Source organism: Phasianus colchicus, chromosome 1, assembly GCF_987193195.1.
Source record: "Phasianus colchicus chromosome 1, bPhaCol1.hap1.1, whole genome shotgun sequence".
NCBI lineage: Eukaryota > Metazoa > Chordata > Aves > Galliformes > Phasianidae > Phasianus > Phasianus colchicus.
The window spans coordinates 109,357,405-109,383,745 of NC_143436.1; the positions used below are offsets into that span (position 1 = coordinate 109,357,405).

At 39.0% G+C, this 26,341-nt stretch overlaps 1 protein-coding gene across 6 annotated transcripts in view; it reads right to left on the minus strand.

Moving 5' to 3' along the window:
* Positions 1 to 26,341, minus strand: part of ERG (ETS transcription factor ERG) — a 155,868-nt gene that overhangs the window by 55,907 nt on the left and 73,620 nt on the right. The window contains exon 1 of one of the 6 annotated variants that reach the window (XM_031612495.2): positions 12,220 to 12,464. The exons of 4 other annotated variants lie outside the window; for them this stretch is intronic. In XM_031612495.2, the coding sequence (XP_031468355.1) occupies positions 12,220 to 12,237 (18 nt within the window). In that variant the 5' untranslated portion in view covers positions 12,238 to 12,464. Of the gene's footprint in view, positions 1 to 10,413; positions 12,157 to 12,219; positions 12,465 to 26,341 lie in introns of those variants that run through there. One more of the 6 variants, XM_090122642.1, reaches the window with a different exon arrangement.

Here is a 26,341-nt window from a genome sequence, read left to right on the forward strand (position 1 = left end):
ATCTTATTGAACCTTACGTATTTCTTGGAGTCCTCTTCTTTTCACAAATGAAAGGAACAGCAGAGCAGTCAGAATGAATAGGAAAACAAAGCCTCTGGTTTCACAGGCACCCCACTTCATTATGACCATTCTCAAGCAATTTACCAGCCCCTTTAATCAGTCCTCTCCAATGTCACACAAAAGCCTTCAAGTTCCATAAATTCAAATATTTGGAGGGAAAATTGTCACTAATATAGAGAGATGCATTATATCCACCTGTGATATTATAAACATTATGTATTTTCTGACTTAAAAAAAAAAGAGCTGAAGGCTTTGTCAATTATAATACAGAAAATATATTTATCTAGTAGGTTGAACTTTCAGTTTTATGTAATTACAGTTTCAGGAGTAAGACTTAGTACTGGACATATAATGGTAAGAATCCATCTGGGTACTAGTTCAGAAACATGTTAAGAAATGTATTCTGCTCATAACTTTTTAAATTAAAAAGTATACCATAAAATTCCAGGCTAGTGAGAGTTCATCTGCACTCAAATCTTAAGCAAGGTTCTTGCTTTTCTTGAGATCTACTTTTGCTCACAAGGCCAGGACAACACCTATGTGGTACCAACAGTATGTATAGCCCTCTTAAAAAGGGGTAAGAATTATCCAAGTGGTGCATGCAGTTCTTCTGCAGGGTCCCTGCTCTGTGCTGAGTTCAGCTCTATCACACAAAAGCATTTGAAGTTTTTAAGTCAGGATCCAGAAATGTGGAATATTTAAAAGTAATGTACTTTGGATCAAGCCCTTAGGGTAGAATCTTTAGTACCAGAGAGTCTTTTGTAAATGGAAATGGAAACTGAGTTCTTCAAGCGTAAGAAACTGGCTTTTAAGAAAACCACTAAGTATCACAAGACTCCTGATAAAAATTGTGAGAGTTGGCAAGAGTTGCATCCTCTGAGAGGCAGCTAAGACTTATAGAGGTCGAGGTCAAACAAGTAGTTTCCTCTAGGAAAGAGGAAAACTATGAAGCCTATGAAGACTCAGAAGAGAAATACATTTGGGATTGAATCTGCTCTAGCCTGGATTCTAAAAGGTCAGATTCAGTATGTGATGCAGGTGGGAAAAATCAATGAATATAAAGACAGCTCGGACATAGCATTCATGCTAATTGGAAAGGATTTGGCAGCGTTATGGAGAAAGAGTCCATTCAGAATAACTTGAAGTTCAACAGTTTACAAATAATAATCATGCTATACTTCAAAATATTTTAAACAGCTATTCAAATACATTTTAAAAAGTAACTGTAGTTGTCAAAGCCTCAATATGCATTGTGTTAGTGGCATTTTTTAAATCTGAAATAATGTCACTGATATTTACGCAAATAAAAATCTAATGTAAAATCATCAAAAGAAAGTTCTGAAGAATTTAACATGGACAAGAGTTATTAATTTGCAAGATAAAAACAGCCTCCATTTCAGTATAATAAAGGTAGGAAGGAAAATACAGGAGAGGATTTGGAAAACCTCAGCTTTCTTTCATTTCAACTGTTAAAGCTTACAGGTTGGGAGTAAGGTAAGAGGAAGAAGAGTACAACAAAGCCTCTGTCTAAATTCATCTCTTGTTGAAGCTCTTTCTTTAGCTTTTCAGTTATATTATTTTAGTAACCGAAGTCTTTTTCTAGGAAAGAAGTTATCAACACTTTCCTTTTTTCCTTTTTTTACTTGCAGTATTGATTAAGTAGGTATTGTTGTTTGTTTTCCCCACACAAGTAACCAAAAGGTAACTGGCACAAGGACACTTTTAAATCATGAGGAACTATTTCACCTTCAGACATCCATCCAATGCTTTTGTATGCTTCTACAAAATCAGAAGTACTGGGAACTCCAGCTGTTCACCACCTTGCAAAATGGAGAGCCTTATTTGGGAGACTAAGCAGAGATTTAACAACCTAACCCATAGGACCTTTTTTTGGAAAATTTCAACTTGGTCCATTTAAAAACTTTCTACTAAACTTGCCTGCTCTGGCAGAAAGAAGCCATTGGGATTGTGAAGATTTACTAAGTACTTTTCCTATCTTATTTGAACGAGTAATAGAATCCACTTGAATTTCTTTGGCTCTGCATATGAACAGTTTCTGAAGCTGTTCACCAGAGGTTAAATTCCTGTCTACCATTCATTTCAGCTCTATAACTGCAGCAAGTACATTTCCTTAAAACCTGTGAATTCTAAATCAAGGGAAAAATTATTTTTAATCTCGTAGTCATTAGACTACTTTTATGACTAAAATAGTTACAAAATTGTCGGTTTTATAGATAGAATGTACCTTTATGACCAAAGCACTATCTTTATAGACAAGAACTGCTCCAAAAGCAATGCTTCCTATTTTATCATGTTGGCCCATGATGTCAGAGGTATGGCAGTAGAGACTGAACCTTCCTGCCAGTATCCTATTCCATTTTTTTGCCATGTGACAGATGGCAGCAGCGGGGCAGTCTGAAAAAGAGATGGTAGACATAAAAATGCATATGAAGCAAAGGTGTATCACTAAATTCCTCCACTCAGAGAAAACTGCACCCACAGACATTAATTGGCTCTTACTGAATTGTAGTGGGGACCAAGGAGTGGATATAAGCACAGTGAGGTGGTGAATGATGCATTTCAGCAGTGGTGACAACAACGTGAAAGGCAAGCCACATTCTGGACAAACATGAACAGCTTTCACACCATGAAATGAAGAGCATCTCGGTCAGCTGATCCACGTGGACTGACTAATGATGGTGACTATGCTGAAAAAATTGTATTTGCTCTATTAAATCGTGACATTATGCTCTTTGTATCTGACCTAGTTTCCATGGAAATATGATATAAATAGGACTCACTGCAGTCAGAGTTACCTATGTATATTGACTCTAGACTGGAAGAAATAACATGATCTTCTGATGTCTCCCTGTACATAAAGCTCATTAGTATTTAACCTCTCTGACTGTACATGCTGCAAACACCTCTGTCCTAATGTCCCATCTAATTTGTTCAATAAAAAAGGTAAATGGGGTCCATCACATCTCCATTGCAGAGCCCTGGATGATGAAGCAAGTAGGCATGTTTTTAATCTAAAACATATTTGGAATAGCTCCAATGCTTTCAGTTTGGCATGCATTCGTATTGTCTAATGGTTCACATCTACAATGACCATTATAGATGAATGCCGTGCTGCCTGTGACCCTTTACAGAGCCTAATCCAAAGCTTAGTGAAATCAGTGGGAGAGACTGTGCCTTAAACAGATAGGACTGTGCTGATCCTAAGCCAGAACAGGAAACTCTGAGGAAACATAAGAGCTACCCTGTTTGTTGCCTTGAGTACTTGTTTAGTGTTTTGGAATTTACTGACTAAATCAGCATGGAAGAAACCTGGCAGTCAGAGACTTTTGCCAAGTTGTGTTATTTTGGTTGTATCAGAACTCCTGAAAATAGACTCAACACTTTAGTGATACACTTGTGTTCATACCATAGTCTCCTTGGAATAACTCCACCCAATTGCTCAGGACTCCCTTGGACTGGCAGATCTGCTGCATACTTGGTTAATAAGGCAATATTTTATTAAGAACATTTATATTCACTTTACATCCATCTCATGCTTCTGCAGCCCATTGAATGTAGTGGGTCCAGTTCTGGTTTACTTCAGGTTAGGGAAAAATGAAAATTCAACAGGTTTGATGTAGAGTTCAACAACAACAACAACAAAAACATGAAGTTTGAATTTCTTCAAGTGGCTACCATGCATTAACTGAAGTGACTGCATCTATCAGTTAATTGACCAGACATAAGCATAGATAGACTTGGGTTCCACATCTCACAAGCGGCTATTTTGTTGACTAATCTTTCAACAAGAGCATGGTTTTGGAACTTAAAAAATGCCACATTTAGAGGAGAGCAGACATGCGAAAGGAAGATTACAGATGATTCAGCTGGAACTTGTGTTCATTAAGTGGGTTAATATAAATGTTCCTGATTGTTTCTGTTGTTTATGAATCTCGACCTTCAGAACAGCACTGAAATGTGCTGTCTCCTAAAGATGTTCCCTACCGATATGACACACACTTTGTATTGTTTCACTGCACACAAGCATTAATATCCCAGAGGTAACCCACCCTGCTTTTAACGGCTGGTGAGAGGTCCAATGGCTGAGCAAAAATCAGTTGAAGGAAAGGGAAGTCTTGTCGGAAATGAGATTAATCTTGTAACGAGTGTTCAGCCCTGATAACCCATCTGTGCAGAGAACTGCTTTAACTGGAGAGCAATTAACCTTCACCTGACAAGCTCTGTCCAACCGTTATAAACAACATTAAAGGCACAGGATCCCCCTCTTCTTTCCCCCTTTACGTAGACTAAACAATCAGATTTTGAATTCCATGAAAACGGTACATGCAACTGTGCCTTGATGACAAATCACAGGAAAATTTTTTACAAGGTAATGGCTGCATGGAAACCATGCAAAAAATGTGTCTGGCTCTTACATTAGTGAGTTGATTTGATTAGTAAAAAAAAATGAGAACTTTCTACGGGAATACCTTATGCATGAGGGAAGCTGATGTGAATACGCCAAAGACTAACAATAATAAAAATGTATGCAAGTAGATAAGAGCTGGCTAATCATGTACTAGGGACATTCCTTTCAGGATGGAACATGTACTTCCCCAGCACTGCTGTGAACCTAAAGCCAAGGAGCAACTTCCTAGAGCTTCTTCACCCATGGCCTCGTAGAAGTGTTTATCAACACTAGGTTCAACCAGAAGAACCCATGTTCAGGAACCAGGCTTTTGGGTCAGGACCAAACAGGACCAGCTGTCATGTCCAAAAGCCAGTATTCCAAGCAACAGGTACACGATGTTCTTTGAAAGAGTTTGTAAATCCACTCTCATTACCAGCCGTTTAGACCACAAGCTAAATATCTGCCCCTCCCACACTAATTTAAGGTGATAAATGAATGTTTGTCTGTTCTTCAAAGATGAAAAGGCATGATATATCCAAAGCCACAATAGCAAAGCACTTCTCAACTCTGTAGGGAAAGGCCAAGATACTGATCTCAGTCACAGTGGCAGAAACTTGGCACGACTCCACAGGAGTCATTGGCAGAACAATGCACAATATTTGGGCTGAGGTCATGAATAACTTGGGTGAAAGCCTGGCCCCAGTCAAGCCACTGGCCAAATAATTTGGACTTCATTTTGGCCAATTTCACTCAAGGTTTCCAAAATCCTCATTCATTGTATTCATGTGCCCAAAAGCAATTACCTTGAAGTTACAGTTAGCTGTGGAGGTTTTCTGGCATGGTTTGCTTTTCTTTTGTTCCAGGTTTCTCCTTTTCTTACCAGAAGTTCAAATGTGCAGCTTAGCCGTGGTTTTATTTCTGTGTACAATGAGGCAAAATTTCCATTCCAGTTATTTTAGTTAAATATATATGTCACTGTGGATTGCAAGAGATGATCATGACTCTTTAATATACCCAGAACACGCTATTTTTCGGAGAAGTACACCTCAAGCACTAGTGAAATATAAATTTTATTTGATCATGCATACAAATAGGGAAAGGATGTGAGCAACAAGCACGAAGATGGGGAAAGGTTTCTTGCTCTTAGCCTGACAGAATGACAACGTATGTTGAACCACCTCAATTTACAGGTGGTAAATGCAGGGCCATCTTTTATACTATTGAATGGAAAATATATACATAAATACATTTGATAGTTCAATGTAAAAGCATTGGTCCTAAATTTTTACACAAACTGATCTATTGTAATGTGGCTTAAATGTTTAAACAGCAACAGGTGAAATATTACCTTTATATCAAGCGAGAAGGGCTTAGATCTTCTCAGTGAATTACATATTAACAGATAGGAAGTTCCTATTGAAAGCATTTCCTGTATTGGTACTCCCTGATTTTGGCAACTTATCTTGGCAGGAAATGAATGCAGGAAGTATCTGTCTACAGACTCTTTATCATCAAGGTAATTGCTGTGGCAGCATTTTACTGTTTATCAAGGCAATAAACACATAGTCTAAAAAAAGATGTTTTTCAGCTCTAAAGAATGAGGTTTAAAAAAATCTTATGGGCTAGTACTGAGGTTATAAAAAGTCTTCTGTCTAGAATTTATATGTTGCCACTTATTTCTTGCCACACAGATGTAATTAGGGATTTGTCACACAAAGCATTTCTCTGTCCAAGTGTGAGTACAGCCCTTAGCAGCTAAGGAAGAGGAGTGCAAGCCCAAATACCTGCAGCTTTTCCCAGTTAGAGCACTATTTCATGCTCTCTGATCTCTCTTAAGTCAGGTAGTTTTAAAGAGTTTGGCCACTTGCCATAAATAGTCACTCACCACCTCTTCCTTCAGGTATTTGCATATACCCAATCTTTGTAATTTGTCGTCGTATTTCCTTCCCATCTATCAAGCACTGCATAACCAGGCCACATGTGTTCCACTTAGCAAGTTGGATCTTTTCCTAGTGAGAAGGGGTTAACATCATCCTAGTGACACCACTTCCTACCCATGGGTTGCAGTGTACATCCCAAATAAACACAGACTGCAAGTGAAGGGAGACACTGCACCCCATGTCTTCCTTTCATTCATTCATTTCCAAAATATGTTTGAAAGATCATTTGGTTCATTGTACATAGTATCACAGAATCTTTATGGTTGAAGATGTAGTCTAACCATCAGTCCATCTCCACCATGCCCACTGACGATGTCCCTCAGTGCCACATCCACATGACTCTTGAGCACTTCCAGAGATGGTGAATCCACCAACTCCATGGGCAGCCTGTTGGATGATCACTTGAAGTCTCCTTCAGCCTAGCCATTGAAAAAGCATTGTTCTTCATCATTTTTTAAAATTATTTGAAATCCAATGACATTTATAATGTTATTTTCATTGAATTAATTTTACTTTGAAACAAATAATATTTGGGAAGGATAGTTACCAGTGGTAGTAATCACAGATCTTAAACCCCACAAACACTACCAATATTTACTGGTTATTAATCAGTATTTACCAGTTATTAATCAGTGTCTAATGGTTCTAATAGGGTGACTGTGTAGTAAAAATGAGCAGCTGTGTACCTAAGGATGCATGACAGGGAGAGAGAGAGCTTCCTTGTAATACAGGTCTCCAATCCTGATATGGATTCAGATTGGAAGTAGATTTCCTGAAACAACTTCTCTCTGTTCACTGTGATGACTTGTTTACATAGTCCCCTTTTTAAAAGGTAGGTGATTTTAGGAGAGTCAAGGAACAACTAGAAAACTACTATCCAACCTCAGTCAGGCTTGGTCGCAACATTAAAATAAACCTGCAAACATAAAGGCACACACATCCTTTAAGGAAAGGATGATTCTTTTTTCATATAAGCACTTCAGAGTTTTTCACACAAACATATATCAAGGACAGCAGGATGACAAACAGAACACATGCTCATTTGGTCAGACTCCAGACTTTTCACAACTGATGTGAAAAAATGCTGGTATTTCTCTACTGTGTAATTATACAACAAAGGAAATTATTTTTTAAGTAGTTAATGGTAAATTTGATAGAAGTCTTGTTGCAATCAATGCAAAGTTTTTTTCTGACTTGACTGACTTGACTTATCACTGCATGTGATACATCCTACTAAATCCCATCAACTTTCTTTAAGTTGGTAACGCAAGTAATACACAATTTTCCTTTTCTTTTTCTACTTTATTGATTTTCAAAATAATTCTGCTGGCTTGATGTAGAAAATTGCATTAAGAAACCTATTTCCTTGCAAAGGAACAACACTATATATTTTTACTGGATTAGAAACTGTCACTTGGAAAATAAATATCTTCTTTTGGCACAGACACTTGTTAAAAATACTTCTCTATTTATCTTTCAGCAAGTCATTCTCCAAGAACACTTGATTCTTTAAAGGTTATTTCTGAAAGGCCTTTTGTAACTCATGGATCTTGCTGAAAAACATTTTGTTAAGAGATAATATAGCTCTTGTTAAGAAAAAACAAGTAAACAAACCAACCCAGACAGTCAAACATACGCATTTTCCAGCTGTTGTTCCTTGCCTGGGGACTTACTTCTGGAAAGCAAGATCCTTATACTGGAGTTAGTTTTGGCACAATGCAGCCACAAATCGGCTTGAGTTAAATGACTGATGCTTAAGAGCAAAAGAAAATAAAACAAAAATCCTCAAAATATCTTTTTTTGTTCTTTTACGTCTATTTCTTAGTTGAAATTCTATATTTGAGTCAGAAATAATGTTTTACCTGGAAATTAGTATAGGTCTGATTCTTCTGTCTTTATTGCGGTGAAATATAGACAGTTGGACTGGATGATCTTGGTGGTCTTTTCCACACTTAATGATTCCCTGATTCTTTGAATGCCTTCTTGAAATTAGTGGAAACTTTGAATAAAGCAAGAGCAGTCTAAATTATTTAAGGCACTTTCTGCTCTTATTTCTGATTCACCTTAGCTCTTAGGTGTGCACTTCACTTTAAGAAGATTGCGTTGTCACATCAAAACTAATTTTCAGGTTTAAAGTGAATCATTTGCTAACTGAATAATGAAAGCACACAACCGCCCCCCCAAACAAACAAACAAACAAACAAAAACAGAACAATCTTCAATGAATGAATGAATTAATTAATTTTATGCAAGGAGCAGAAGAACAAATTGCTGTATTAGTTCTTCTGGCCTCAGTGCAGATGCAGGCCTCTAAACAAAGACTTGAATATGCCAAGAACAGATTTTTTTTTTAACTGACTGTAGTTTTCCTTGGATTTAGAAATATATGAGAGAGTACTTAAATTTTCTACAAGAAAATGAGAGAAAAATGCTATAGAGAGAAGCACAGACTAACTTACAATTTTTTTTAACATTTCTCACAAATTATCTTCCACTATATTTATCTATCTGTCTATCTATCTATCTATCTATCTATCTATATACTGCTTTAATACATCCGTACAACAATACAAACTGTACAAAGTACATCCATATATTTTCAGGTCTTTGAAGTCCTGCCCTTTATCAAATATACAGATTTTTGTTTCTCCCAGAACTCATAGCTTCCATGCAAGCACTACATTAGAAATTCCTAATGTAAAGGGAACATTCACATATTTATAATTGAATTAGAGCAAAAGAAATATCCACAAGTGTAATCAATAAGTCATTGCAAAGTCATGATAATTTACTGAACAGTTTTTATAAGAATTAGTGCAAGGTAAAGAAATTTAACAAGGTTTGGTACACGGCAAGAAATGATTATTCCAGTTGCATTTTTCTACACCATGTTCTTTCCTTCGTTATGGGATAATGGGAAAAAATATAGGAAAAAAAATATTAAAAAAACAAAACAAAACAAAACAACACAAAATGACCTTCAGGATAGGTATTTTTACTTCTGCTCGATTCTAGGAAAAAAAAAAAAAAAAAGGAAAAAGAAAAAAGTAAGAAAAAAAAAAGACATGCCTTATTCAGAAGTCCTTGATATTTTCTAACATGGTATTTACTGTAACAAGTGGGATGCTTATAATTAGCAGTATTGTGTTCATTCGACAGCCTTCAGCTTGAGGGCTATGTATAACTGTGCTTCTGCACATATCTGCCAGGTGCCAGAAGAGTACATGTCACATCGGCACTGAAATCCTCACGGCTGGGAGACCTTCCCCACTTGAAAAAATATTTTAGCCTTTGAATGCCAAAAAAAGCATCACAGTGATTAAATTTAATGCAGCAGATAGACGGAAGTGAATGTATTAGAAATCTCAACCTCCAGGAGAGACGTGCAGCAGAAGCCAGGGGATGAGGAGAGGTGCATCTCCTGGGAAAGCCCCTGTTAAGCCAGTCCAATTTCTCATGAGTCCTGCAGGTCTGGCTGCAGGTTTGTGACAGAAGGATGAATCAAACTGTTCTGCTGGCAGGTCAACGTTGCATGTGTGTATGTCAAGAGCAATTTCTATCTGGTTATGAACAACCGCAGCCCAGTTTTCTTTTCACACTGAATGATTCCACAGCTTCCCTAAAGAGGAAAGCAAGCTTCCTCACAGAGCTCCCACAGAAGGCTTTCTACCTCCCCTGGCTGCTGACATGGCAGGCAGCATGGGCCATTATTTTGAAATGGCAAAAAACATCACTGAATCGCATTACAAAATACTTAGCACAAGCACAAGCACGTTTTTGGTCTTTGAGTGGAATTTCTTTATTTCAGAATCTTCTCAGTTAAATAATTTCTTTATGTACTCAGTATAGAAGAGGAATTGAATCTCTTTGGACTGGCTTAGCCTAATGTCAGAGTACATTTCCTGCACCTAGAGTACAAAGCATCTGTCATTTCTGTCCAGTAATTTTACATTTTACATTCATAAATAAAATCCTTGCTTCAGAACATAAGCCCTTCCCTACCTCTCAGGTGCTAAAATCCATAGTGTTCTGGGGTGTAGATTTCCCTCTGCAGGGCTTGCATTCTCAGACGAGGAGACAAAAACATGCATTTTCCCACTCAGGAGGCTTTGCTGCCTGCATTGCACTAACAGGCTGCACAACATACAGCTGCACATGGCATCTTCTTATCACTCTAAGCGCTAGGTGGAGGTGAGATAGTAAGGATGAGATATTCTTTATCACTTACCCTATTATAATGTAATCATAGAAAAAGTGACCAAAAATAAATAATAAAAGCTCTTCAAAGCATATATAACATCTAATCTCACTGTACTATCAGTTTTGAAGAAAATTTTCCCATCAGCATTGAGAGCGCGCTCTGTTTAACAAACACCAAAACCCGCATTACTATCTCAGCACATACCCCTTTCTGTCAGCAATGCAAAACTTGCCTCCTGAGCCTCAAGATTTCAAAGAGAGCCTGATCCTCTCATGTCTGAAAATGAACTCTGAAAAGTGCAGCAAAACCAAAGGGAATTCAGCCGGTTCAGAAGCTACATTGCATGTAACAGATACTGGTCAGCAATGCAAAGCGGATTCAGATCTTTGTCCCTACAGATAGCCTCTCCAAAGCATCAGCAATTGGAAAAGAGAGAAGGCTCATTGTACTTCTTAACCACGCTGTCATCAGGTAAGACTTTCAGATTTTGATAACTATAACAAAAAGCATCCAGTGAGCTTTAAATACCAACAGCTAGGTAGAAATTACTGAGAAATCTAACTGCAGCTCTGCTTAGCTATAACCAGCACCATCACTACTTTGTATCTCTCACAAAAACTCTGGCATTAGTAGAAGAGTACAAAAATAAACAATACCATGAAGAAAACCTTGATCCCGAATTTGATAATGCAACGCTGCTGAGCCCTCACTGTACCTCACAATCTCTTTTGCTCTTTATACAAAATTACTTTCACTATCACAAAACATTTAGTTACAGTTATAATTTTGCAATTAATCACAGTTATTAGACATAATAGAGGTAACTGACATCTACCGCGACACAGAGAAAAGCAAAAACTCAATAGATAGACGGATAGATTGAATCCACTTTCTAAGTGACACAACTTGAAAAACTCAGCAAAGCCATTCCCAAAAATCAAAATTGAACAAACAAGCAGAAAACCAAACACACAAAACATGCACCGAGAGAAATTTATAAATCAACATGAGAATTTTATTATCTGAAATTTTAAAAGAAAAAGAACACGCCCACGAGATCTTAACATCACCATTAAAATAACCTTACGAAAAGTCCTGAGTACCAGGCTAGAGTTTCTAGAAAAGCACATCTGCGGGACTCGGAAAGAAGAGCTGGTGCCTCTGGTTCCCATTTGCTATTATTTGTGTCCCCATCAACAAGAGAAACATTTAAAAGTATCCAAAAGTCTAGCACTCTTAGGAACCCTTTTTTTCCTTTCAGCACACACCCTCTCCCCTTCTGTCAGTCTGCAAACACATCCAAGTTGTCAGAATGGTACCTACAAGAAATTTCAGAAGCTCTCATAAAAGGGCTTCGCATATGCAATCCACAGCACTGAACAGTGAATTTAAAAAACCCAATTTTTTTTCCGAGTTTGAAGTTTTTAAGCCTTGCGGATGGTTGGAGTAGGAAAAAGGAAATTTACTAGGCAGTACAAAGGAAATCTTGTTGTCCTCTATTGTGGCAGTGGGGGTGTTGCCCAATTCTAACTTATCTAGGTTGATAAAGGAAACCAAAGAAAACACTACTGAAAAAAATTCCAATGAAAAAGGTACCCCTTTCTTACCTTAATAGTGCTTGCCATAATGTGATCAAGATTATTGATCGCTAATAATTGCTAATAATAATTATTGCTTCGCTCTGACCAGAAAGAAGTTTTGATGAGGTTGTTTAGAGCGGATGAGATTGTGCTAACTGGGAAATGAAGTCAGCCAATGGCAGGAAGAGGTTTCTATTGGTCCTGGCCACTGCAGCTCGAAGAAACAGGATATTTGGGAGTGAAGAGATAAGAGTCCTAAAACAATGTTGTTTTTCTTGATGATATGTGACTAAAAATCTTTTTTTTTTTTCTTTTTTTTTTTTCTAACAAAAAAAGTCCACTGCCTGTGACTGCCTGGGCAGGTGTGATCTGATGTGCAGTAAGTGCGACATGTTGCTCCGAGGCAGGATGCAGATGTCAGATGAAATGGGCCACGTTCAGCATTGGTTTTGTGCAGTCTGCTCACCAGGGAATTGCTGATTCAGGGCCGCAGCCTGACTGGGTATAAGCGGGTGTATCTCCAAATATGTTAATGCGGCCTGGCCAGCTCACACCGCATCTATATTTGTCCATTAACCTCATGCTTAGGTTCTTGGGCTACGGATGCTTTCTAGCCTATCAGGTTTAGCACCTTTGTTCTTAGAGAAGAAGCAAGAGATTGGCAACAACAATTTCTTTTTGATACCTATTTCTCACCAAGGAAAGGAAGTCACAGAAAAACATGCATTTCTAAAGCAAATGTCTGAATGCCTTAAACAGTCTTAAATTTTTCACACTCTTCCATTTGTTAGTTTATAGCATTTCTTGATTGAAAATGAGATGGTTTCACTGTCAATTCCCTTCCTGGTTTGAGCATGATAGTAACATTTTATACTGTGTTTCATAATTATTTGTCCTTAGATAGCACTTGGCATACACAGGGCACCCCAAAATTCCCAGCTGTGCAAATAACACAACATCCCCGTCCTAGGCCCTTGCTTAGGAGTGCTGAGCTCTTAAAACAAAAAGAAAGAGGTTGGGAATGAGAAAGGAAAAGTGTTTTCATGGTATTAGACATCATGCAAAGACCCAGCGCTGGCACAATTCTCTCACTCTTGTAAACCTTGCAACACTTAGGATGATAAAAGTTTGAGAATAGAACTCTCTAAAACTGAAAAAAAAAAAAAAATTCTTAAAGTCAGAATGTATTACTTCTTCAATAATCTTATAGTTTATAGCCTGTCTGACTGTAACCAGCTTCTGATTTCTCAATACTTGCTATAACAGAACATCGGACATGATGTTTGAGAGCACTACAGCCTACTGTATAAAATTCCCACTGTAGCAGGCATGTGCTCTCTGCCCAGGAATCCTGTTGTGGTCAAAAAAGAGTAAAAAATAGTGACAACCTTTAATGGCATTATTTAGTAGAGGCTGGCAACCTCATCCTCTCCCAGCGTCTTCCTCTCCTGCTCTTTGGGAAAAGAAATGGAAATAAGAGCATTTTTCTGTACCTGCCCATGACTGTGGTATTTGGAATGAACTTTTTCCAAATGGTACACACTGACAATGGTAGTAGCATGAGCACCAGCTCAATCTTTTCCTCCTATGCTGACCCAAAGAAGATGCTCCTCCTGAGCAGCACCTGTTGTAGGTGAACTCCCAGACTCTGGCCCTCGGGCCGTGGCCCTGCATGATGCTGCTCCACCTCAAGTGAGGCAGGGCAAAGGGGAAGCTCCTTCATCCACCCTTGCTGATGGGAATGGCCATCTCAACCCCTGCCATGGGCAGGGCTGCCCCCCCCAGCTCAGGCTGCCCTCGCCCCCATCCAACCCGGCCTTGAGCGCCTCCAAGGATGTGGCACCACAGCTTCTCTGGACAGCTGTGCCAGCACCTCACCACCTTCCAAGGAAATAATTTCCTCCTGACATCTCACCTAGCATCCTCTTGATGCAGAGAAAGTGAAGGCAGCAAACACCCTACTTTTACTCCCCACTCTGGGTCCTGAAATATCAAAGGATCAATCTCCTGTAAAAGTCTAGCATGATTTTAATGTTCACTTTAACGAGTTCTGGTTTCCTCCATTGCAAAGGTGACTTCTGGTCCATTCAGAGCAATTCACAGCACCACTGTGAATAACTTCTGTTCTTTATGAGTTATTCATATAAAAATCCGGAGTTGCACTGCTGACTGTCTTCTTGAGACCTTCAACCATTGACTTAGTCAGTAGCTTCTGGTAACTTTCCTATTTTCATTATGAATAGCAAAAAAGAAAACAATTTACAGTAATTGTATTTCATGGGGATGTTGATTTCCTCCCTTTTCATCTCGAAACAATGAGTAAGGCAGCAAAAGATTAGAGCCTTTTTCTTGAAATTTCTGAGTGTTGTATAATGTTTCATTGGGTGACTTACACTCTAGTTAAACCCCTGATATATATATATATATATATGTATATATATATATATATATATATTTTTTTTTTTCTTAAGCATATCCTTGAAGTATCCATCCCTCCAGTGGGTGGGATTTACCAAATTCATTCACAGGAAGGATTTAGTAATGATTCTTCTCCATCCTGACTCCATATAGACAAACCTCCTGTTGATTTCTGTAGGGCTTTTGGAAGCATACAGCAGGCAATATCAGACTCTGCTGAGCTCTGTTATTATCATTACATGAGTTTTACAGAGCCTACAGCCCAGTAAGGATTTTGCCATTTTAAACTGGCATAGATTCTGTGCCAAAGAATTCAATGAAGTTTATTTGACTTTCATGCTAATACCCACAGGCAGATTTCTGAGGGCTTACACTTAATGTCAATCCAATTGCAAGGCAAAGCCTTGGTATTGTAAGAATAGGAATATCAAATCACCATCATTCAGTTACAAAAGAAAAATAATATAAACACTTCTATTATTTTTGTCTTTTCTACATTTTGTTAAGGCTAAATAGAAAGAAAATATGCTTTTGTTATGTTAGGCAACTACATGCTATTGTCTGAAATAATGTTGTGTGAGTTTGAAAAAATGTGTCTTTGTCAACAGACTGAATGAAAACACAATAATACAAAAAGTATCAAAGAGTACAAAAAGCCACATAAGCCACATAACACTGCTTCCCTCCATAACTTTGCTCTCAAGCTTTTTGCCCCAATTTGTCTGGGCTACTTTCTGATGAAATTTTCTTTTACATTTCAGCTTGCATCTAGAAACCACAGAACAGCAAAACAATACCTTATCTGCTTGGCACTACATATGTGCTTATGTTATTTGATCAAAACAGGATTTTTAAACATGCTTTAAAGTTATAGCTGTGCTTCAGTCCTTTCAAAGATACAGACAGGCTTAAACACTGCTTTAAGTGCCTTCGATCTTCAGGATTAAAGAGCTCCATTTTTAAAGACGAGTGTTTCTACACTGGAGACAAAAGATAGATTTGATCTCACCATGCAAAATAAATGATTTGACTAGGCCCTAAAAAAAGATGAATTTCCAGAGAAAATTTACAACTGCTGGAACAAGCTGCTGTGCTTGTTACAGCCTTTAGCACTAGTACAAGAAGTATGTCCAGCATGTGTGCACTCACCTAAAAGACAAGCAAAATATTTCTGAAGAAACCATTTATCATGCTATTAGAAACAATCTTATTAACTTTTAGAACAATCTATCCTCATTTTGTTTTTGTTTTTGTTTCTGTTTTTTTTTTTTTCTTTCTTTTTATATCGTATCTACTAGAGTTTGGATGTAGGAAATGTATCACAGCATTCCCTGTGTGGACAGCTCTGCAATCCAGCTTGTTGTCTGGGAGGTAAACCAAGAATGTGGCTCCTGAGCCTGGTTGACCAAGAGGCTAGAGGAGACCTCTAACATCCTCACAAAAGCCACTAGATCTCCAACTTTCACATTTTCTGTTCAGCAGTCTGCCTGGACAGCTTCTTTTCACTTTCTTAAGTGTTATTAGTACTGCTAACAACATGGCTTATGTCCCTTTAACTGTACAGATTTACATTATAAATCTCTCTCTTTAAATTCTGCTGGGTGATGTGAAGACACATTCGCCTCATTTGGCACACTTAGCACCTGCAGATGTGGGTAATAAAAATAGAGGAGAGGAGAGGAGAGGAGAGGAGAGGAGAGGAGAGGAGAGGAGAGGAGAGGAGAGGAGAGGAGAGGAGAGGAGAGGAGAGGAGAGGAGAGGAGAGGAGAGGAGAGGAGAGGAGAGGAGAGGAGAGGAGAGGAGAGGAGAGGAGAGGAGAGGAGAGGAGAGGAGAGGAAAAGCAAGCTCTGATCCTTTTATCAATATTAGGGTAAAAAGGAAGTCCCATTTTGGCTGAACCAGACTACAAGTCAAAAAACTTCAGTTCAATAAAAGACATTGCACTGCAGTTTTTTTATTGTAGATTTAAAGAAATTGAGATAAATTAATACTACTTCATGGCACATGAAGATACATCTACAAAGATCTTCTCTAAAAACAACAGTTTTCTGCTTACATGTAGCTCCAAATATTCCGTTCAGCTTGGCCATGCTCTGCTTAGTGTGTGAGGACCAAATAAGCTCTTATCAAATGTTCACCACACGTTGCACTGGGACTTCCACCCTCTAGTTCACAACTTTCAGCTGACTGAAGAAAAATGTCAGCAAATCTGATCACGGAGGGGAAACTCTCCTCCTTTCCCCGCATAAAGTTGATTTGTTAATATTAGCACTGCCTGGCCACTGGGGCAACACGGCACGTATCCCATAAAGAAGCACCCTTTCCTTCGGCTTCTCTTCCAAACTCTCACGCCTCCTGCTGCCTTAAGGTCAGCTCTGGCGTGGCGGGGGGAGGAGGGATCTCTTCCCAGCACCGAGCACGGCCGCAGCGGTCACTAGAGGGTGCTCGGTGCCCCGAGAACAAGAGCTCGGGGCTCGCCGCCTGCCTCGTTTCATCCCAATGACACGGTGTGCACGCAGCTCCTTCCAGATTCTTGCAGTGACTTGTTGCGATAAAAACGAGGGCAGAGAAAGTAGATCTGTTCCTGCTGCGGTGGTACCCATCATCGAGTTTGCCCTCAGGGCTGGTTACAACTGTAATTCTTCACACTTTCTTTGCATCCTTCAGGCACTCCGTGCATTGTACCCACCTTTCAGTCAGTTTGTCCTTTCACATTTTCCCTCACCCTCCTTGCTGTGTCTCTTGTTCCACAGCCCTCAGAGCAATGAACTGTCTTTGTCTGCTGGCTGAGGTGAAAAGCCATCCTGAGAGATCCTCACTTGAAGAGGTTTGGTCTTTTGGGGTGGCTTTTTGTTTGTTGTTTTGTTTTGTTTTTTCACCTCATGGAACAATAGTAACAAAGAATAGATTGTATTCCAGTGAGCTCATTTCTACAGAAACAAAATGCTGGAGGTTTTCAAATCAAAAGTCAAAGTCTGCCTCTGAGCTTTTAACTCTGTCTCAAGCTATTTAATCTTGCACCACCCAAAATATTTTTGATAACTATGTCACCCTTTGATCACTTTATCCTTTGGAGACCGGCTCTACTCTATACATGAAAAGTACCACAGGAGCAAGAGATGAAAGAAATAGGAGCTCTGTTTACGTGAATTACATTTTATAGAATCATAGAATGGTTGAGGTTGGAAGGAGCCTCAAAGACCACCCAGCCCCAACCCCTGCCATGGGCAGGGCTGCTCCCACCAGCTCAGGCTGCCCAGGGCCCCATCCAACCTGGCCTTGAGCACCTCCAGGGATGGGGCACCACAGCTTCTCTGGGCAGCTGTGCCAGCACCTCACCGCCCTCTCAGTGAAAAACTTCCCCCTAACATTTAATCTAAACCTCTCTTCCTTTAGTTTAAAACCACTCCCCATAGTCCTATCACTATCTACCCTTGTAAAATGTTGATTTCCCTCTTGTTTATAATCTCCCTCTAAATACTGGGAGGCTGTAATGAGGTCTCCACAGAGCCTTCTCTCCTCTTCATTGGCATGCTCACTAATATTCTGACACTGGAGTTTCCTGTAATATCCAACATATGTACTTCATAGCAGCCTAGCCAGGCAGGGAAGTGCTGACATACTCATTTGCAGACAAGGAATCAAATCACTGTCTGCTGCTAGGATTCATTTCCTCAACCTTCACCCAATTTAAATGTGGGTGTCCACATCAGTTGTCCTCGACATCTTCTGCAGCCTTCGATACAATTTTCTTCATCACGTCTTTCAGTTTCACCTAGAACAGCAACTTGCAACAGCTGCTTAAAAGGTGAGATCAATCACACTCTCACTCTCTACTGTCTACAATGGGAATCTGCATGATTACCTGAGACATGAACTTTTGCATAATTGTGCTTACATGAGATTAATCTCACTCTAGCTGTCCTTTGATTTTTCTCAAATTTTCCCGTCTCTAAAATGTTAATAATCATACTGCCACATGCCAAAGGAGCTCTATATGGATTAACAATTAAAGTCTGCAGAAACTTTTGACAGACACCTGCCACCAATATGAAAACTATTTGTTTTCTATTATCTAATTCAAAGCTGATTAAGTAACACTGGTAACACAGGGCAAAGAAAACATGTCAAAAAAGCAAATTCTCTGCAAGGAAAAAAAGAAATAACTGTGAGGGCAAAAGCCACCATTTTTCATCATTTTTTTCCAAGTGTTTTAGATAATTTTAACTAAAATACACAATAGTTTGAGCTAGTTATTGCAGAATATTGTCCTTCAAGGTCTTGCTATCCCCAGATTGAAGGGCACTGCACCAAGCAAATACATCTGGCATATTGGATTTCTACACCATATTAGTGAAGCTGTTCTGAGATTTTCATCAAGAATGGAACCTATTAACGTGTCTCTCACACTGTTCTGGTGTTTATAGCATGCTTTGGAGGACTGTGTGCTCTTTTTTTTTCACTCCACAACCAGGAAGTCTAGAGAGAATGCTTTCAACTGTTTTATTTGACCTTTCACCTCCGGGCTTTTGCCTAATCTGTAAATTTGAATAGGAGGTATAACTGTGCTTTTTTTTTTTCTCTCTCTCTCTAAGTAACCAGTTGAGTTCCTTTAAGGACCAGACACGCTTCTAAAACTGGGACTTTTTCGGTATTGTACTTCTTTGTTAGTAGCTGTGAACAAGAAACAGATGTGAAATCTCTGTTTTTGAAACTTAGTGACCCAGAAAGACTGAGGCTAATCCAGATCATTCTTAATAACTGAAAACTGCCACCCTTTGGCCACCTTGAGGTACATGTACACATGCAGGAATATTCTCTATTCCCAACAGACATACAGACATAAATAGAAACTTCAGGATAAAGTGAATCATGAACTCAAGAGTAGCTTAGGATTTGAACAACAGCAAAAAACCTAAATCCTTCATGGATGTTTTTCCCCAGCATCAATCAACCTCTTTTCACTTAGAAAACTGCCTTCAAGAGAACGTGAATTCTTCAATAGTGGGGAAGGACGGGTAAAAGAAACAATAGATGCATAAACAAAACTTTGATCTATGTAGTTTGTTTCACCCCATATCAGGAATCTCACGATATCTAGCACTGAGATGGAGATAACTTCCCTGACTGAAGGAGGGACCCTTACCTCGGTGCCACAGGTAGAAGAGCAATGGGGTTGGAGCTTATGGAGTGTTGCAGTAACTACACTCCTCCAGGACTCCTCTTATTTTGTCAAAAACATCAAGGAGAAATTTGAGTAGCAGGAGATATCATACCTATCATTATTTCCAAACACTAGGTGTATGCTTCATATATATACAATAAAAGCATTCAATTGCACCGCTAAATTCTTCTTTTTTTTTTTTCCTTTTTAGTTTCACATGTTGTCTAGAACCAAAAAGGCACATTTAACTAGCTCTTTTAAACACAGGGAGCATCACTGCACAAGAATAATTATTTTGCACTAAGATTTAAAAAATAATAAATAAATAAATAAATAAATAAATAAATAAATGAAAAATAAAAAATAAAAAAATTAAGAACTCAGGAAATGTGATAGTCTTCCAGGAATTCCCCAAGGCTAGGATGCGTGGTCCAAAAAGGATAAAATGCACATATTTCTAGGACTGTCTGATATTTCTGCCTCTCTCTACATCTCAGTAATACCACATGCCTGATGAGAAAAAAAATATATCTGTTAACTAACACTGGTTTATTTTGAATCTCAACTGTACAGTTATGCTAAAAATATTTATCACCTTTTTGAAGAACAGGACAAATATGTTGAGAGGAAATAACAATCAAAAAGGCCTGTGAAAAGTACAGTTTTTTGTGTTTTCTTGAGCAGAAGACAGTCCTCAGAGCATGGCATGATTATGTGCTACAAACAGCTCATTTATTTATCTAGCACTGAAAACTCTAATTCCTCTCTTCTATTAGGCGTGTTGGAGCTTTACCCCTTATCGTCAGTGAAGGTTTTGCAGAATTGCTTGGGTTGTACAAAATATTTTTGTCTGCAAACTTGATGACTCTGGAATAGCCTGTTGGCAATTCTTTTCGGCATTATTTAAGCAATTTGTGAAAAAACTTTTTACTACCAGAATGAAATGTGCCTCTTTTTCACAGTACCAATGTAAAGCTTGATAACAAATACCAATAGCCAAGAAATACCACACTGATAAAGTCCTACCTGATCTGAATTCTATGTAACCATATTTCTAAAACTCAATTCATTTAGAAAACAAGACATTTGCAAAAACCTACAAGAAAACGAGATGATTATCTTGAAAGTACTACAGTGAAATCAAAGAATTTGGCAATGATTAAATAATGTGTTTTCACTTGGGGACTAAATACACTGGCAAGAAAAAGAGAAAAGAAAAAAAAATCTCCATTACTTTAATGGATAAAAACTGTGGGCAAAAAATGCTTATCACTTTGGAAAAAAGAAAAAACAACAACAAAAAACTTCAGCCTATACATAGTTAATTGACAAGATAATTGTAACTCTGAGTTTTTACAGACCTGGGATTTTTCATCAGCACATCTTACTCCCCATGTCTAAAGCACTTTGTTGGTTATCAAGTGTTTTAAGAAAAATAAAGGCAATGTCTTGCTTTCACTCACATGTATGGGAAAACTCCTTCTCTCTTAGTAGCACAAAGGTTTAAATCCACTGAGAATTAAACAAAATTATACATTATCACAGTTCCTTGCAAGCTGGAAATTTTGAGTTTCAAAGGGCATGTTTCAAGACATAAAAATTACTGTCCAATAACTGAAACTGAGCAGAAAGGGAAGGGGGGGAGGAATTGATAACTGATAGGATTTGATGCATGATTTAAGGCTTTAAGGCCCAGAAAAGAATCCGTAAAGATTTCTCCTGCTATGGAAGGCTTGCCAGACATGTGTGAAAAACTTGCTAAAACATGTGTGTTACATTACTTTGGTGGCCCATGACTTTTCCAACAACCATTCCCAATTAGCTGAGATCCAGTAAAACAGAAATGAGATTTTGTATGCAGCATTAGTTCTTTAGAATGAAGCACTTATTCGAAAAGGATCTTTTACTTTGAGCCTAGCCCTAGAAGATGCCAAATGTTTCCAATTCATGGCACTCAACTACATGGGTAGTCTGCTTCCTTATCTCCATCCTATCAGAAGACTGTACCAACTGAAAGATAAACATTTAACTTAGAATTAGGCCACTATTTCCCACAATGTACCATGACCAGTCTATAGAATTAGTTCCTTTTTAAAAGAAGACCATATGAAGTACTTTATCACATTTCTCAAAAAGAAGTTGTGGCATTAAGGTGGTTTGGTTTTCTTTGCATTCTTGCCCCCTTGCACTTCCTCCCAGTTGTGAAGGACTCTGTGCCATAGATGCTGTGCCAGAGTGAGGATGCCACAACCAGTCTGAGTCCATGAAAGGTGTGCCAGGCAGTAAGATGCAATACAAAATGTACCCACTGCAGCACAAAATGCTTGTCTTGCCTCTCCCTCGGTGGGCACAGGACTTCATAAACCTCTTCCTCACTTCCCTGCTGAGCTACACAACCTTGTGGAAAACTGGTTGTCTGTAGGTCTCTACATTCTACTGAATGGACAGAGAGCTCTGTTTCCTTATGAAATTCAAACAGGATCTGTTTGAGGAAAACCTGTTTCAGATTATCCTTCCAGTCAAATCTGTCCCTGCAATGAGTGGCTGCCTTGATGAAGAGGTGATCCTCTTTTCACCTATGAAGTTGTAGCTAATGTTCCAAATGTCCCAAACACTGTTCTATTTTAACAACCTAGGATTGAGAGTCAATCTGAATGTTTTGCTTGGCTTCTAAATGGCAAAATGTGCTATTAGGGGAGAAGAAATGTTATTCATGCCAGTGTCACTTTCTGAATGATCTGGCATTAAGAAAAAGAAGAAGGGAAATAGAAAAGAAAAGGAAAGTAACAAATTCTCTTAGACTGCAAAATAACAAAAACTTGTGTTTTCTTTGTTAATATTGCACAGTTTTCCAGTAATTAGGTAAAATTATTTGTTTCTCTATTAATGAGACTTTTCTATATTGAATAAAAAATTTAAATGATAATAATAATTAAAAACCATTTTTAAAACAGTCCTAATTAGATGAATTGATCTTTCCATACTGAGCTGCTGACACTACTGTTAGTGCCAGTACTTCATAAGGAATTAAGTGGTATATCAACTTACTTCACCGGTTAGACACAGGTATTTAAGACAACAAAGATAACCATGTAGTTTAATATACCATAGCACTCAGGCACAGTATTTGTTCCCCTGCAAGGCTAAACTTGAGTTCCAATCTTGCAAAGATTTACCATATGGGACATTTCCATTACAGTTTGGGGAAACTATATTTACTTACTGGCAACTAGTTATTTGCCAAAGAACGTGGTTTTGGGACAGCTGAAGCCATTTACTAGGTCAGGTCACACTTGGTGAATAGTTTTGACTGGAACAAAAATGACAGCAGATTATGAAAACATTGGACATTCTCTCAAGCAGATATTTAAAGTGTTTCAACACTTTGTTTTCATGGCACTTGTCATGAAAGGAAAGGAAGGAAAAAGTAATATTTTCAAAGATTCTCAAGGAGGGTAAAGGCCTCCCTTTTAGGCAGTAGCCCAGCACATGCCCAGGCATAGCACTTCAGTTCACCTCTATTCTCCACCAACAGAAGCTGCCACCAGCCAGACACAAGCTTCATCATTAAGTTATTTGATCTCTCATTTGCTATTTGTGTCTTAGACAAACTGAGACAGAAGAAATAATAAGCAACTCAACTATGATATAATATTTGCTTAGATGTTTTTCTAGATCAAGGCCTTCAGCCATAAGCTCCTCCAAGGTCTGCATACCTGGATAACAGTGTCTTCAGATCTGGGAGTTGGGGAAGCTTTGTTTGCCATTGGAGAACAAATAACACACATGAATAATGTTATAAAAGAACTGATTTCTCTGGAAGTTATATTTATGTAGGATTTGTTCAAGCCAAGCATGTGCAGAACTAAAGCTGTTTATCTGCCAATATAAGAAGTAAGATCCAAGCAAGTCCATCCAGATATTGCCAGCACCACAGTTCTCTCCATGAGGAAAGAATTTGGAATGTGTTATTTGACACAAAACCATATAATTGCAGTGTCAAAAACTACAGTAAATGGTTCTAATCAATTGCCAAGAAGTGGAATATTTTTCTGGCTTGCACTCCTATTAGAAAAATAAAAACTGCAAGAGTTACAGCAAGTCTGTTGTTGCTAAGATGCCATTCTAGAAATTCTCCTAAGAAATAAAATTGATGAGGTTAACAAATAAAATATGTTAGTTCTACCAAGGTCAAAAACAAGTGATTTAGCTTTTCAGGCTTTCTGTACCAAACAACATAAATCTATGTATTATGAAAAGCTTGTTAATTCAAGTTGTTAATTTTGAAGATCGTGCAAAAGTAGTCAATAGTATTGACTCTTCAATTAGGATGATGATTTCAGTGTGTTCAGTGCTTAACAAAGTATCTATCTGCTACTTGTGAGCTTTCGTTTGAAGGATTAGTGAATATCACTCAAGACTTCAAAAAGAGCAAGAACAATGATCTGGGAAACTACAGGCCAGTCAGCCTAACCTCCATCCCTGGAAAGGTAATGGAGCAACTTGTTCTGGATGCCATCTCCAAGGAGTTGAAAGAGAAGAAGATTATCAGGAGTAGTCAACATGGATTCTTCAAGGGGAAATCATATTTGATCAACCCAATAGCCTTATATGATGTCATCATTGGGCGGGTAGATGCAAGGAGAGCAGTGATGTTGTGTACATTGACTTTAGCAAGGCATTTCACAGTGTCTCCCACAGCATCCTTATAATGAAGCTTAGAAAGTGAGGGATAGATGAGTGGACAGTGAGATGGATTGAGAACTGCCTGACGGCAGACCTCAGAGGGTTGTGATCAGTGGCATAGACACCTGTAACCAAAGGTGTTCCCCAAGGGTCAGTGGTAGCTTCAGCCTTGTTCAACATCTTCATCAGTGACCTGGATGATTCAATCGAGTCCACCCTCAGCAAGTTAGAATCACAGAATAGAATCATAGAATCACAAGGTTGGAAAGGACCTACAAGATCATCTAGTCCAACTGTCCTCCCCCATTACCATTGCTACCACAAGCACTAAACCATATCTCATAGCTCCACATCCATACACCTCTCGAACACTTTCAGGAACAGCGATTCCAATACCAACCTGGGTAGGCCATTCCAGTGCCTGACCACTCTCTGAGAGAAAATGTTTTCCCTTACGTCTAATCTAAATTTCCTCTGGCACAACAAGTTTGCTGATTATACAAAGCTGGGAGGAGCAGCTGGCATGCCAGAAGACTGTACTGCCATTCAGCAAGACCTGGACAGGCTGGAGAGTTGTGAGGAGAGGAATTTGATGAAATTTAACAAGATCAAGTGTAGGGTCCTGCACCTGGGGAATCTAACACCATATGCATCAGTACAGGCTAGGGGCTTACCTGCTGGAGAGGAGCTCTTCGGGGAAGAATCTGGGTGACTTAGTGTGCAGCAGATTAGCCATGAGCCAGCAGTGTGCCCTTGTGGCCAAGAATACCAATGCAATTCTGGGGTACATTAAAAAGATCATGACCAGCAGTTAAAGGGTGGTGATTCTTTTCCTCTACTCTGTCCTGGTGAAGCCACACCTGATATTCTGTGTCCAGTTCTGGCCTCCCCAGACAGGGAGTCTCCTAGAAGGCGTACAGTGGAGGGCAACAAAGATAATAGGGTTTGGGAGCACCTCCTGTACAATGAAAGGCTGAGAGGGGATCTGATCAACATTTATAAATATCTAAAATGTGGGAAGCAATTGGATGAAGCCAGACTCTTTTCAGTGGAGTATAGTAAGTAATAGGATAAGGAGCAAGGACCAATGACCTGGAACACAAAAATTTCAGTACAAATATGAAAAGAGCTTCTTTACAGTGAGGGTGACAGAACTCCAGAACAGGCTGCCCAGAGAGGTTGTGGAGTTTCCTTTGTAGATATTCATGAACTGTCTGGACACTTTTCTGTGTGACTTGCTATAGGGAATCTGCTTTAGCAGGGGGTTGGACTCTAACATCTCTAGAGGTCCCTTCTAATCCTTGCAATTCTGTGATTCTGCGATTTTTTCTCCCAATTTTCTTATTGTGGTTCATTTTTTCCTTTTTTTTTTTTTTTTTTTTAAGTTCATTTGCATTTCTGTTTTCAAGCCCAAACACCTACAGGTTAGAACAAATCCCCCGCATTAACATATATTATGGAAATTAGACAAAATCATTGAATATCCTGAGTTGGAATGGACCCACAGGGATCATCAAGTCCAACTTGTGGCTCTACAGAGGACCACCCAACCCTATATCTGAGAGAGTTGTCCAAACTCTCCTTGAACTCTAGCACTCGGGGCCGTAACCACAGCCCTGTGCAACCTGTTCTATGCCCACCGCCCTGTGATGCAGACCCTTTCCCTGACCCCCATCTGCCCTCCCCTGACACAGCTCCATGCCGTTCCCTCGGGCCCTGTCGCTGTCACACAGAGCAGAGCTCAGCGCTGCCCCTCCGCTCCCTGTGAGGAGCTGCAGCCGCCATCAGGCCTCCCCTCAGCTCCTCTGCTCTGCGCTGAGCACAGCGAGGGGCCTCAGCTGCTCCTCACACAGACACTTCCCCATCTTTGCAGCCCTCCTT